The sequence below is a fragment of the Rasamsonia byssochlamydoides genome (assembly GCF_041956645.1).
Source record: "Rasamsonia byssochlamydoides strain NRRL 3658 unplaced genomic scaffold VTN77scaffold_4, whole genome shotgun sequence".
NCBI classification, from domain to species: Eukaryota; Fungi; Ascomycota; class Eurotiomycetes; order Eurotiales; family Trichocomaceae; genus Rasamsonia; species Rasamsonia byssochlamydoides.
Genome location: NW_027192387.1, coordinates 360,949 through 374,350, shown reverse-complemented (window position 1 = coordinate 374,350; position 13,402 = coordinate 360,949). Strand labels below are relative to the sequence as shown.

The 13,402-nt window shown below is 49.6% G+C and overlaps 3 protein-coding genes across 3 annotated transcripts; 1 reads left to right on the top strand and 2 right to left on the bottom strand.

Annotated features, from left to right (window-relative positions):
- Positions 1-1,719: 1,719 nt before the first annotated feature.
- Positions 1,720-7,060, bottom strand: VTN77DRAFT_5476 (uncharacterized protein; the record flags this gene model as incomplete). The annotated part of the gene is made up of 3 exons (XM_069421649.1): positions 1,720-1,786; positions 1,851-6,866; positions 6,933-7,060. The coding sequence occupies 3 exons, from the start codon at positions 7,058-7,060 to the stop codon at positions 1,720-1,722; spliced, it is 5,211 nt and encodes a 1,736-aa protein (XP_069281631.1).
- A 659-nt stretch (positions 7,061-7,719) lies between these two features.
- VTN77DRAFT_5475 (uncharacterized protein) lies at positions 7,720-12,344 on the top strand (the record flags this gene model as incomplete). Its single annotated transcript, XM_069421648.1, has 3 exons — positions 7,720-7,885; positions 7,933-8,939; positions 9,003-12,344. 3 exons carry the CDS (start codon positions 7,720-7,722, stop codon positions 12,342-12,344), a joined length of 4,515 nt encoding a protein of 1,504 aa, XP_069281630.1.
- Positions 12,345-12,887: 543 nt separating this feature from the next.
- Positions 12,888-13,343, bottom strand: VTN77DRAFT_5474 (uncharacterized protein; the record flags this gene model as incomplete). The annotated part of the gene is made up of 1 exon (XM_069421647.1): positions 12,888-13,343. The coding sequence occupies one exon, from the start codon at positions 13,341-13,343 to the stop codon at positions 12,888-12,890; it is 456 nt and encodes a 151-aa protein (XP_069281629.1).
- Positions 13,344-13,402: the final 59 nt, after the last annotated feature.

Sequence of the window (13,402 nt, the reverse complement as noted above, 5' to 3'; positions counted from 1 at the left end):
CGATTGTTTGAGAAAGTCTGGACAAAGCAAATCTGCGAAGAATGACAAGGAGGATCAGCTAGGTCCTCTTGACGCAGGAGATGAATCAATTTGCAGTGGGCAAAAACATCATTTGCTGATGAAGCGGAAATGATATCCGAGTCCTCAACTCGGATGATAAATGGCAGACACAGATCGAAAAGAAGCCAGTGACCCCGATCGTTATCCTTGCCCTGCGTGTCTCCCTCGTTGTCCTGGTCTGGCATCTCACCCACTGACTGTAATAACTACCATTCCTCTGAGGCACAACAGCCTGACCTGGTGTACATGCTGTGCAAAAGGGATCGGATCCTGCGCAATATCTTCTCGGACAAGTTCTCTGCAGCACGTTGACACCAGTTTTTCAAGACTACCAGACATTCCGCTTCAGTTACGAAGTCCATATGGAACCACTTACTGCAGTGTCTGTTACTTTCATTATCTATCCTCATTTGACATGACCAAATGGAGGACTTCAACTCGTCCGATGTCGAGACACCCCTGAAACACCATCGCAATGCAAGAGTCACAACACGAGGACAGAATCTGCAGCCACAAAAAAAGCTTAAGACTTTAACTAACAGATAACGTGGTGCACCCCGCTCAATATGCGTTACGTTACGTTCATTCTCTTCGGTTACAGGGCTTACAGCAGCTGAATGAATGCCTTCAGTGAAACCATCAAGTAAGTCCAGATTCAATAAATCCATGGAGCTGAAATAAATAAATACATACACCATATGAACAAGAAAAAAAGAGAAAAGAAATCTTATTAATGTTAGCAGTCGGTATTGATATTTCCATGTTCCATCCACCTTTAGGCAACGAAGACGAGTTAATTCGGTTCGATGAGCACATTCGCGATTTGGCCAACATGTTTCAAATTCGGGACAACCATGGCGTCAAACGGCGTTCCACAATGTCTTGCGTATATGGGTAAGTTATTTTTTTTTCATATCCACTCTTTATGTCTTTCTTATGTCTTTATTACTCTTTCACATTACAACCAACCAGATCAAGTTTCTAATTATATATTATAGGCATGGCACACCACATTCACAACCAAGGAAAAAGAACACAGTTGTCTATAGCTGTGTCTCTGATAGTCATCAATTTGTTTTCTTCCGCATTGACAATGAGTCTAAGGTAAACTTTTTTTTTTCTTTGGTGAATTTGTATCGATTTACTTGTATCCACTGACCTTATTTAGTACTCAATTTGGTATTGCACTTCTGAATGAATGGATGTGTGGGGAACCTGCAAATGAAATCTGGACACATTTTAGTCCTTATTATTATTTTGCCCATCTTTTATAAAGTACCGCTACTTTTTCGATTCCTAGCCGAATAATAGACTGCCATTATTTCGCCACAGCCTCCACCACCTATATATACCAGTCTATGTACTGTACATACATACATACAATTCTATACCCCCTATATGTTGCATTATAAAATACCTGGGATTATCAACAATTGAATAGATATTCTATTGAGTCGGCATCTACAACGTCGAAAAAAGGAGCATTCACAAATTCATCCAATTACGTAAGACCCTAAAGTCCGCCAGAAAAAAAAACATCACGTTCTTCCAAACCCTGACGCCGTCCAATTTATGTTATGGGTATACAACCGCCGTAGATCGCAGCAGGTGCAGCACAAATCCAAAAGGCAAAATCTGATATCACGAACATCACGAACATCACGCGGAAGGACTGTTGCTGAGCTTCTGGACCACTTTCGGAAAGTATTGGGCTACAAAACCCTCGCTGTTAAAGTCAGCATCACCTGCAGCAAAAGACAGATCTTCAAACTTCAAAAGGACTGACTCACGTGTAATAGCTATGATCTGAACTGTGATTCTCCACCAAATTATGTGCCAACTCATGGCAAAGGATCACCCACCAGTACACCAGGGCCTCAGCTCTGCCATTCACCGGATCCTGGGAGAGTCTCGTCTGGTGCAATTGCTTGAAATAGAGATAATTGCAGAAGAGACTCCCTGCGCGATTGAAGGCAATCGTCTTACCAGCAGGGTCGTAGAAAATGCTGATGCTGTCGACTCGCACCGCAAACACGCTCGCACACTCTACCAACAACGTTGAAAAGGCATTGATGCCCAATGAATTCTCAGACAGAAAGGCAGATCGGTCACTGACCGACCGTGCCATCAACACGTTTATGCCCGAAGGGAGAGTTGCGGCAAACTCGAGATCGTGGCTGGGTTGCTCGTCACAATAGGATTTGGTCTCGGTAACTTGGTTCGTCACAGGACGACTGTACACACCAGATGCCCCATGAGGCCGACAAGCTTGAATGGCTGACAGGAGGTTACTTTGTAATTGATGTGGAGAGGTAACCGCCCTGGGTTCGTTGGGCTTCCGCTTCTGAGGATCCTCCGTTGAATAAGGAGGAGGAGGCGTAGCATCTCTCTCAGTCTCGATGGCCCCATGGTGAGACGACCGGCTCTGGAAAAAAGACTGGAATGGATTGTTTGACTTCCTGCTGTCATCCAGCCCAAGACGTCTAGTCAGGTTGGAGAATAGATTCCGGGGTTGGAAGTCGTCTAAATTCTCAGCCTGCCCCTGTTCATGAGACTTCGCATTCGGGGGCGAGTCTGGGAAAAGTCCCGGCATGGAAGTTTGAGACTTTCGATCTTGCACTTGTTGTTGTTCCTGCGCCCTACGCCACTCTGCTTCCCTTTCTTGAAGACGCTTCCGCTCTTCTTCCAACTGTTTCTGACGTTGGTCCTCGGCCATCCTGGCCTCAGCCGCCCTCTGACGAAGGATCCGTTCAACGTTGTAACCTCTTGCTCTGAGCTCGTATAAATCAGTTTTCAATAGCATCTCCAACGTAAGCGTCGAATGCAATTTTGGTCTTATTAGAAGCAGATGAACAAGTGCTTGGCTGATCTCGTATAAATCGAACTTGCCCGGGCTGATCCACAACGTCCAATCGCCGCCCTGCTGTGTGATGATGGCATTGCGCTTTTGGTTATGTGACACTCGCCCGTTCTTGAGAGATCGCCGAAGGGAAATCGAATGCACAACTTGTATGCCGAGATGCTTCTCCAGCCATCTCGTATCGTGCTTTATAGACTCCGGGCTCTGATCATGGAGGAAAAGTCGAGTCCGCTCGTTGATAAGCTTTTGAAGTTTCGCTGCCGGCCGCTGATCCGTCGCCTTAGCACCCCAGTGAGCCTGTTCTACCACAATACTGCTCAATAATGGCGTCCCGAGCGCTATGTAGAATTTTTCCAGGGCCTCCTCCTGAGGTGCGGCAAGGACATGCTCCTTGAACAGCGTGAAACTTTGATAATCGTCAACGACGACGGCATTACTCGCTGCAGTCAACTGCCATTCTTTGATGCCTTGTTCATCGTCCTCAAACGCATCATCCTTCTCGTCCATGTCCTCCTGCACAGTCTGCGCGCTCTTGCGAGATTGCGAAGGTAACTCTCTACTGGCAAGAAGAAACGGTGCCTTCTTCATCTCATTGAACAAGTCTCTGTGCTTCCGTAAGACGGCCATATTCTCAGCAAGGCTCCTCAAGAGATTTAGGTATTTGTCCGGACTTTGGAACTTCGATGATATCCTGGCGGGCTCCTTCACCAGAATGCGAGCGACTTCGACCTTAGTCGGTTCCTGCTTTGACCCGACTGTCATCAGGAAGACATTGGCTTGCTGGCCAAAATCGACGAAATCAAATATATCGCCATAATCATCGCTTTCTCCAAGGTAGCAGAGCTTGGGTTCAATATGATGGACAAGCGGTGCCTTCTCAGACGCGGAACTAGTCAAAATAGGGACGATCGGTGATTGACCAAGGCGAGCTTTATCCGTCATGCTTAGCTCCGCTGTTCGCCCAGCCATGTAGGAAAATAAATTCCTTGCTTCCCTCATCGTCACTGGAGGCTTCTTGACTAAGATATTCACGCATTCACTCATTGGAGGATGCTCTCTAACACCGAACTTCGTAGCATGAGGATGAAGATCCCTCCTCAGGATATTGAAACCAAATAACGCCGCACCGTCATGAGTGAAGCAATCCCTCGGAGTGCTCAATTGGTTCGATCCATCCACTGGTAGGTAAGGAATGGAAACTTGACTAAAATCAAATGCAGCATAACCGTTTGTGTGGAATTCCGTAATGAAGTAGGACATGGCCTTGCCTTGGAGTGCAAGATTATCGTCTGCGGCAGCCTTGGCCATGATTTGGATGAGGTCAAGAGCTGACGGGAATCTCCTCAGCCCCAAGGTGGTGAGAAATTGTCCTTCTTTGCTGTGAGGTGAGTATTTTCCTGGCCATTCGATAACGGGAAGACCGAGTTTCCTAAGGGAATCCTTGGGTTCGTAGAGCTCTGAGATCTTATACCGTAGTTGGGTTTGAGTTCCGGTCCCCTCTGTGGTCTCTGCGGTACATATCCTCGTATTCTTGAGCCTCTCTATATCGCTGGGAGGAATATCGTCTCGAACAGAGGTAAGATATTTGATTAGGTCAACGTGACTCCACTTTCTCTTCGGGTTGCCATCCTTATCAATAGGTTCCGTGTCGTCCAGGAGCCGCTCGAAAATGACACCGAGCTCAACGGTCTTGCGGACACCCAGGGCTGCAAGGAATTTGTCCTTAACCCCAGAGAGACCAGACACTACAGGGAGATCATCGAAGAGCCTAACAGTTGGGAAATATGCCTCTCCCGGTCTCTTCATTCCGTTTTTCACTGGAATGACAGTCTGTGGCTGCAAAAGATTGATCACTGTTTGCTTCGAAGACTGGCCTAAAGAATCCCACTGTTTTGACAAAACAGGTAGCACTTGTGCGGAGAACGAAGGCGTCCGAGTCATATCTTTCTCGACCGGAAGGACGTTTCGATTACCGGCATTCTCAACGAGCCACCGAATCCAGGGCACTATCTGTAATTCCCCCCAGCCGAGAGCATCCAACTCGCGCTTTTCCAGAGCTTTTGTATACTTGAATGGCATTACGGAAGGCGGCAAAGGCAGGTCTGCTGGTATCCGGTTAGGGTTCAGGTAGCTGTCGATATCTGCCATAACAAGTAGACGACCAGATTGGCCATCGGTAGCTTCATCATTTGAAACTGCAACATTAAGCAGTGTGTGCACGGTGGGCGGGTCCAGCTCTCCGGCCGCGGATCGTCTTCCAAGCCAGGAAAGGAATTCCCCTAATTGTGTCGAGGTTAGAGCGCTGGATTCAAGCTCCCGCTTGATGTCTGATACTGTAATCTCCGTCACAAGACCAAAGTCCGTCAACTTCTTAACGAAGTCTTTAGAATTTTTGACCAGATCATCAGGAAGAACGGGTATGCCATCCATGAAACTTAGGTCTTTTGGCGCAATGCGAACTTGGTGACTTGGCAAAACTCCACAGGTCGACAAGATTTCGATTGAGGCATTCTTGTTGCACATCCAGAATGAATCTTCTATGGTCTGACCCAGCAGTGCAGACGGTGTAGACTCGCGAAACACAAACTGATTGGCTGTGTGGACAGCTTCTGGAACCAGGCTGACAATATCTTCTTTGCGAACTTTTGAGCTGCGTTGTGAGCCTCCTCCTGGAATAATTCTGGATTTAATGGATGACATATCGGCAGACCAGGCGATTCGGCATACGATACCCGCCGCTCTAAGCATCTCCAGATTCCATTTGCTAATATACCGCGTGTTGAGATCAATACTCTCTCGCTCGACAGTTGGGATGACTGACGGCGCTGATATGTGCGCATTGAGGCCAGTCGTTTGATGGGTTGGAAATCCTATGAAGACTCTCCCCAGCTTTGAGGGAAGGACAGAGGCCAGGATTTCTGACTGTTTTGAGGCTTCATCGGCAGCGTAGGACGGCGTGAGTATGGCGATTGTCGTCCGTTTTGGTGGCGGTTTCCGCGTGGCCCGTTCCAGTTCACTGGCTAACGATGTGCTTATAGATGCTTGAATAGAAGCAGTGTTGATATGCAAAAAGACAGAAGCAGTAGAGATCTGTGTCAAATCCTCTTCCTCTTCTGGTTTCTCTATTTTCTCGGGCTTCGCCTGTTTATCCAAAGAGTTATTGGATGAAGACGACGTGAATCTCGAGAAAAACGAACGGAGAGAGCTCGAAGTGTCTCGAAAACCTTCCAGGCGGGATGATGAGGTAGCCTGTGGGCGCCATTCGACAGCCTTCATCCAAGCAGCATCCACTTGAGCCACTTCTCTAGTTACACCCAAAATCTTCATGAGGCCCTCCGGAGTTTTGGTATCAATGTCTCGGGGGATATTGATGCTCTCACTGGGAGCAGTTTTCTTTGTGAGCTTCAGCAAGTTCCAGTTATCTAGCCAGAGATCTATACTCTCGAGACCGACGAATGTGAGACTGGTAGCGAGAAACTGGCAAAGCTGCATCAAGGCAGGTACCGGGGAAGTGTTATTGCGGTAGTCAAGAACGAATGTCGTGTCCGGACTAGAATCCGCCTCTTCCAGTTTGAGACGCCGTGTGAAGAGAGCATTTCCCTTCCAATAGAAGGCCATAGCCTCACCACCCGAGGAGACAAACGGCTCTTCACAGTCATCAAAAACGCTGTAAAATCCAACTCCGAAGGCCCCGATCTTGGTCTCATCCGGATTGCCATCCGCGATCCGCTTGAGTCTGGCCCAGTCCTTTTCATTGAACGGGTGTCCGTTGTTTGATATCAGCAGCCGCTTGAGGGTGTGATGAGCAATGACGTGCTTCACCATCGCCGTCGGGTCGGCAGGATTAGGGATCGGCACGGTGGTGGAGGGCAACGTCTCGAACTTGATTGTCACCCGTGTAGCGGAAGCGTCCGCAGCGTTCTGGATCATCTCTCGTAGAACCGTCCTGTAAACACGCAGTATTAGAATCACCGTCTAAGCAGCATAGAGAGACATGGAAGCCATGACATACCATTTCCCTGAATAGCGCGAAAGCACCTTGGCAATCAGACCGCGAGTATCAACCGTGACGGCTTCCTCATCGTTGCCGGAGCCCATGGTCCGCGCCTTCAGCGCATTGAAGTCGATGTTTCGCGCCATTTTTCCAGCGCTTTCTTAACCCGCAGAAACTGAGAGACGGCTGCCAGTAAGAACAAAGGATTTATTCGCGTTCAGCTGAAGAGGCAGCCGCCAAGGTAGAACATGGAGCGGCGTGGCAGTGGATGACCAAGACTCCCCAACATATAGATATGGACAGAAAAAAGAACTTTCAAATCCACACTGCCAGTATGTTTCCGCCTAGTTCTGGGTATGGAGATGGCGAAAGAGCAACGCCATCACCATGGGCGCGCGGTCGATGATGCACGCGCTTGTCGGAGATTACAGCGACAAGTCCGGCCTCCGCAGAGGCGACGATTATCGCCTATCAGCGGGGGTGCCTTGGTGCCTGATGTTTCTGCCTTATACCTCAGGCATCCTTCCCCTGACTAGAATGTCCGGGGATCGGCAGAGACCACACATGCAGCCCGGCCAGTCGTAGTGTTTGGTCGAAACAGCTCTACAGGCAGTTTGCTGGGTCCACTTGGCATCTTTACTCCGTACTTGCTCTGCCTTTAATTCATGGAGGTTTTGGATTATTGCGCATGGTTGTTTGCTAGGTCTATGGCTCCTCCACATGACTTCTAGACGCCTGCCATCCGTTGTGGAAGCAGTCTTGTGCGCATCACGGACTGCCTCCGCTGAGCGGACTAGATGCCACCATGGGAGTTGATCCCCTGTCCCCGATCGCACCTGCGCGCCTCAGTGTGCTTCTGCTCCCTGTTGGAAAAATCAAGCGCTCGCGATTTCTGAGCTTCGCTGCACGACTCCAAGCCGAAAATGTTGTCCGCTTGGGGGACGTCAGTCCCGATGCGCGGCCAAACCGAAGTAGGTCCAAATGTCAAGCATGGTGACGAAGGCAGCTGACTCGTTAGATATGTTTACTCCATTGGCCTTTCCGACGGGAATAATTCTCTATGACCTGTCTTTCTCCGTTCCACCGACGTCCCATCTGGAACTGTTTCCGTTCGAAGTCTTTCGAGAGCCCTTGGTCGTCCTAGCAATTGCCGACGGAGCAGAACTTCAAGATAATGCACTGAAAGGCCCAGGTGAAAACCAGTCGAGTCCACGAAAAGATGCTGGAGGAAACACGCCTCCGAATCCTGAAGGGTTGAAAGACCTCATTCGGGAACTAGCATTGGTGAAGGAACACAATCCAAGGGCTTTGGTTTTCCAATTGCTCGTGTTTGAGTATGATGGTGTGGATAAGCTGCTGAGTGGTCCGGACGACGTAATGTGGATTCCAAGTCCTCAGGCGTCGAGACCGACAACGATGAAGACGGTTCTGTGTGATATAACGTCTTTGCTTCTGGGCGAACTGGACCACTTTGCAAAGCTCATGCAGACCATTCCGTCGATTGACTCTCCCAGGGCTTCATCATGGGGTCCACGTCGAGGTCCGGAGCTGCGACCACGTCCGTTTGACAAGCTCATGCATAGGATGACCATGCCCGCGCAACTTCCGTCCGGTCCGAATGGGGATTCCGAGTCTGCAGGAAGTTCTGGTCGGTCCTCTCCAGCTCCAGCTCCGGTTGGACACGAGTCACCGACCACGTTTGATGAAATCACCCGCTCCATACAACTCGCCAACCGTTCCAATTCCGCCGGGAAACCGCCGTCTTCAAAAGAGTCTAGTCGCGATCGGCTGTCTGTCCAGGGGATGAGCGCGGCCGACCGAACGAAGAATAGGATCAAAGGACGCCTAGGTGTCGTAATTGGCACTCTATACCTTCAAGCGGGCAGATGGCCGGACGCCTTGAAGGAACTGGTGGAAGCTGCATCAATGGCCAGAGCCGGCAGTGACTATGTGTGGCACGGAAAGGCTCTTGAGTCGATTCTGCTGTGTCTGTTGATGTTTGGCTGGGCTGGGATGGATTTCCAGGTATTGTTTATGCTCTTCTGCATGTCGTCTTCTCTAGATTGGAAACTGACTGGAACTGATTAGATACCTCAAGTTTGTTATCCTGTTGCCGATAAATCAGGTTCCAAAGGCAGCACTTCCGATATCATGAGTCCAGCTCAAACAACTCCGGGAAACAGAGTCATCTCATTGCAGAATCTGGTGAATCTTCTACCCGACCTTTGCAACAATATCCTAAATTTATATAACCGCGCAGCTATCATAACAGACGAGCCTCTGCCACCGTTAGTATTCTCCGAGACAGTGATCCGCCTGTCGCGATTGTTGACTGCTGTCCGTATACGGGATGGAAATTTAGATGACATCGCGCTGAGGCACATCGTCATGAATGAGCCTTTGATACCTTTGCAGCAACCAGAGCGTGCGCGTGGAGCGCCTTTCCTGCGAAAGAGTGAGATTGCAAACTTTCTATTCCGCGCTTTACCACCATCACCTAGCTCTGATTTGCCACCTACGGATGCGGTGCCTATTTTAGTTGGAATTGCTTCTGTCCTTTCTGCCTTGGACCTCCCAAGGAAAAAGGCATTTGTCCTGAGAGAATTGCTCTCGATCATGATACCCACCCTGGTTGAGGCTCGTAAAATTGGCGCTGCCGAAGTTGGGATCCATCCCGCCGCCGGTCTGTCATCCCTCAGCGATGCCGCATTTGACATAAATGCTCTCGACATAGGTCATGGCAATATGGAAGAAAGCATACGCGCTGTCCTCACCATGATCGGAGAGACATTTGGTGTACAGCCGTCAGCATATCACGAGCACAAGAAAAGCAGGCCTCGATCGGCTACGAGTGACTCTGGATCAGCCTCTGAGTATGACTCGGTTGCAGCGATTGTTGAGCGCGCATTCCGTCACGTTACGCTGAATGGGTATGGGGATCTAAACTTGAAAATTGATGTCCTGAAAGCCTCAATCAATCTTTGCGAGGCACTTCCAGATTTCGAAGGTGTCCTTCAATACACCGTCGAGCTGCTTCAGACGATACGAGGTGATTTGATGCTTCCCGAAACATCTCGACTTCCTCCGCTTTTACCCCCAGACGAGCAAATTCGTCTCCTTAACAACATCAAACGTACAGTTGGGGCGGCCCATAAGTTAGGAGCTGTAGGTCTCGAGGCGGAGTACTGGGACGATTTTCTTGTCCGTGGGGTAGAGTTGCTGGAGTTCCCTGAGGTCAAGAGACCCTTCCGCCGATCAAAGAAGGACTTGAGCATCGTCACAGCACCCGTCAATAAATCGAAGCAGGACCCGTTCTTGTACAGTCCGTTCTCCAAGTTGAACAGCAAAGCGTCCGAGTTACTGTTGATAGCCAAAGAATCGGCGACCTTCAAAGTCACACTTCAAAACCCCTATGAGTTCGACCTTGAAATCGAAAGTCTACGCCTTGATGGTGACGGCATCTTGGAGGCGGAAGTTTTTGGTATCTTGATTCCTCCGTTTTCAATACGGGAAGTGCTTGTCCCCGGGGTAGCCCATACCGAAGGGATCCTTAATATTACCGGCTGCATCGTCAAGGTCCGCCATTGTCGACGGCGCAAGTTTCCGATCTTTGCGAAGCATTGGAAGCCCGAACCGGAGAAGAAACTCAAGCGCACAGGGCTGGAAGCCAAAAAGCCCCTTACAGAACGGCCCTTGTCTTGGAGCTCGACAACTTCGAAAGATGGGAAAGTGGTGGCCAAACTGGGGCCTGAAACAGCTACGTGCTCAGTAAAGGTGATCAATCCGCAGCCCACCGTCATTGTACACTCAACGTCGCTCTCGCAGTCTGCGGTAATGATTCTGGAAGGAGAAACGAGGGCTTTCGACATCACTTTGCAAAACACTTCCTCCTGTCCCGTTGACTTTATACTCTTCACCTTCCAGGATTCTACTACGCGCCAGCTGCAGTCCGCTTTAGGTAACAAAGATCTGCTGCCTGCAGAGGTCTATGAGCTCGAACTTCAACTGTCCACCAAGCCGTCATTACGGTGGCGGCGCCACGGAACCAACCCTGAGGATCTCATGATTCCCCCAGGTCAAAAGGCTACATTCACCGTTGAGGTATTCGGCAAACCGGGCTTGCAGGATGCCACCGTCCAGATAGATTATTGTCACCTGGGAACTCCTCCCGACGATATTCCGGAAACATTTTATACCAGGCAACTTTCCCTTCCTATCATGGTGACTGTGAACGCCAGTGTGGAGGTGACTCGTTGTGATATCGTTCCTCTCACAGGGGATTTTGCGTGGCTCAACCAGAATCGTCAGATCTCAGGCTCCTCGAGTGATGACGACAAGCCATCATCCCCACCCTCTTGGGAGAATGGCATTGCTCAATTCACATCAGTGCTTCCTCGCCTTGGTGTTGGGTCATATGGCTCGGATCATTGCCTTATGATACTTGACCTTCGTAACGCCTGGCCAAACCCCCTTTCTGTAACACTGCATGTCACCGAACACCCTCGCGCGGACGCAGACAGCGTGGATGAAGCTAGTGATAGTGCTTCCAGCGTCACTGGAGACCTGCAACCGGGCCAAATATCCCGATTTGTCCTCGTGCTGCCGAGGATCTTCCTGGACAATCCCCACGCCGCCATACCCGTGTTAAACACCGGATTTAGGAGACAATTCGTCGTGAGTGCCAACAAACTGACCTTCGAGGCCGAAGCGGCATCAAGAGAGGCATTCTGGTTCCGGGAAGAGCTTCTCAAGCGTGTCTTGGGTGTGTGGAAGGAAGAGTCGACGGGCAGAGAAGGCAGGGTTGACTTGCGGAGTATCCGGTTGAACCCGCGAATGGTGGATGCGATGCGCCTCGAGGACGTTGAAGTGACCTTCTCGTTGTCTCCTCTTCATGGCAACAAGGCAGCAGAGGACGCGGACGCCGTGACGCAGACTCGACGGTTGAAATACGTCGTCAAGACAAATACCTTCCTGACGCTGAGAGTGAAGATCCACAACCGGTCGTCGAGGCCCATACACCCGCTGCTTCGACTGCAGCCGGGCCTCTGCAACCAGCCCAGCACGATCGCCCTCGATCTGTCGAGACGTCTCGCCTGGACGGGTATGTTGCAGCGGGTCCTGCCCGTGTTGCACGGGGGCGAGACGACAGAGGCAACACTAGGCGTGACGGTGCTCTGTCGTGGAGAATACGAAATTGGAGCGAGCGTGGAGGAGGTCAGGCTCATGAAGAAGCAGCCGCCAACATCTCGCGTTGGCAAAGAAGACATCCCCGAGGGGCCACCCCCTGCACAAGTTGCAGCACAACAACAAGAACAACATGACGAGAACAATACCCACATAGCTATAGCCGATACGTTTGGAGTGGATGTGATGAAGACGAGACGCGTATGGCATGCACCAGAGTACTGTGTGATATCCGCTCGTGATTGAAAATAAAGAATTGACCTGGCCCGTATCGTATATATATACATTCTCCCTCCCTCCTCCCTTCTCGGTACTGATTGATTGATACCTTTACATACATACATACACTGATTACAATGGCCTTGTCTGTCAACTCCTCGAGTGATGCTCTTGATCCTGATGACGAGCGTGTGAACATTCGTGTTCTGAGTGCTAATAATAAGATTCCCCACTTGGTTTTTCTTTTGCTCTCTGCGTGTGAGACAGTCCATGAAATCATAATCACTGTGATTGTGATGTGATGAGTATATTGTAGATAGATGCAAGTACATAGACTCCCTTTATTACCTACCTTATCAGGGCTGGAGACTTGTGACTTGACTTGAGGTCACTTGTGGATGTTCTGTTCTCCCTGCAGTGTACTGTACGATAGTGTAGTGTCAATTTTTGTGATGGAAACTCGGTAACTTGGATTGGAAATACATAGGAAAATTTCACGGCCATACCTAGACTGCCATTATATCTATGTATACTGTATATTCATACACGAAGAATGACTAGTCTAGTTGATTAACATCCTTTCCGTACCATTGCAGCGCCGTATACATTCATGCCAGCATCACGATGCGTCTGTTCCTCGTTCTGTGATGTAGTCCGTTTCTGTTGCACTCTTCCCTCTTGCAGAAGTGTTGAAACGCCGGAGAGATCTCTGTGATGCGGTGACAGATCCATCGGCGACGCGGGAAGCGGGAAGGGAAAGAAGGGTATCACGGAAAGCGGATTTTGTCTGAGTCGAATCAAATCGTTCAGATGTGACGCTAAACTCCTCGATAGAAATATGTCAACCTCTTTCAAGAAACTTTGCTTTTTTTTTCCATGGTGAAAATGTGTGCATGCCCATGCAGCGCGGTTCTGTCCGGCAACTTCGGCCAAATTGTAGTCAAGAGGAGGCCATCGAGTAAGAACACAGCAGCCCTGAGAACATTTTCCGCCATTTCCTTCTCTTTTCAATTGTCCCGTCCGCATCTTGGCATACTGGGAGGGCTTCTGCGGGCATGAAAAACCGTTTGTTAATGATATTGAGA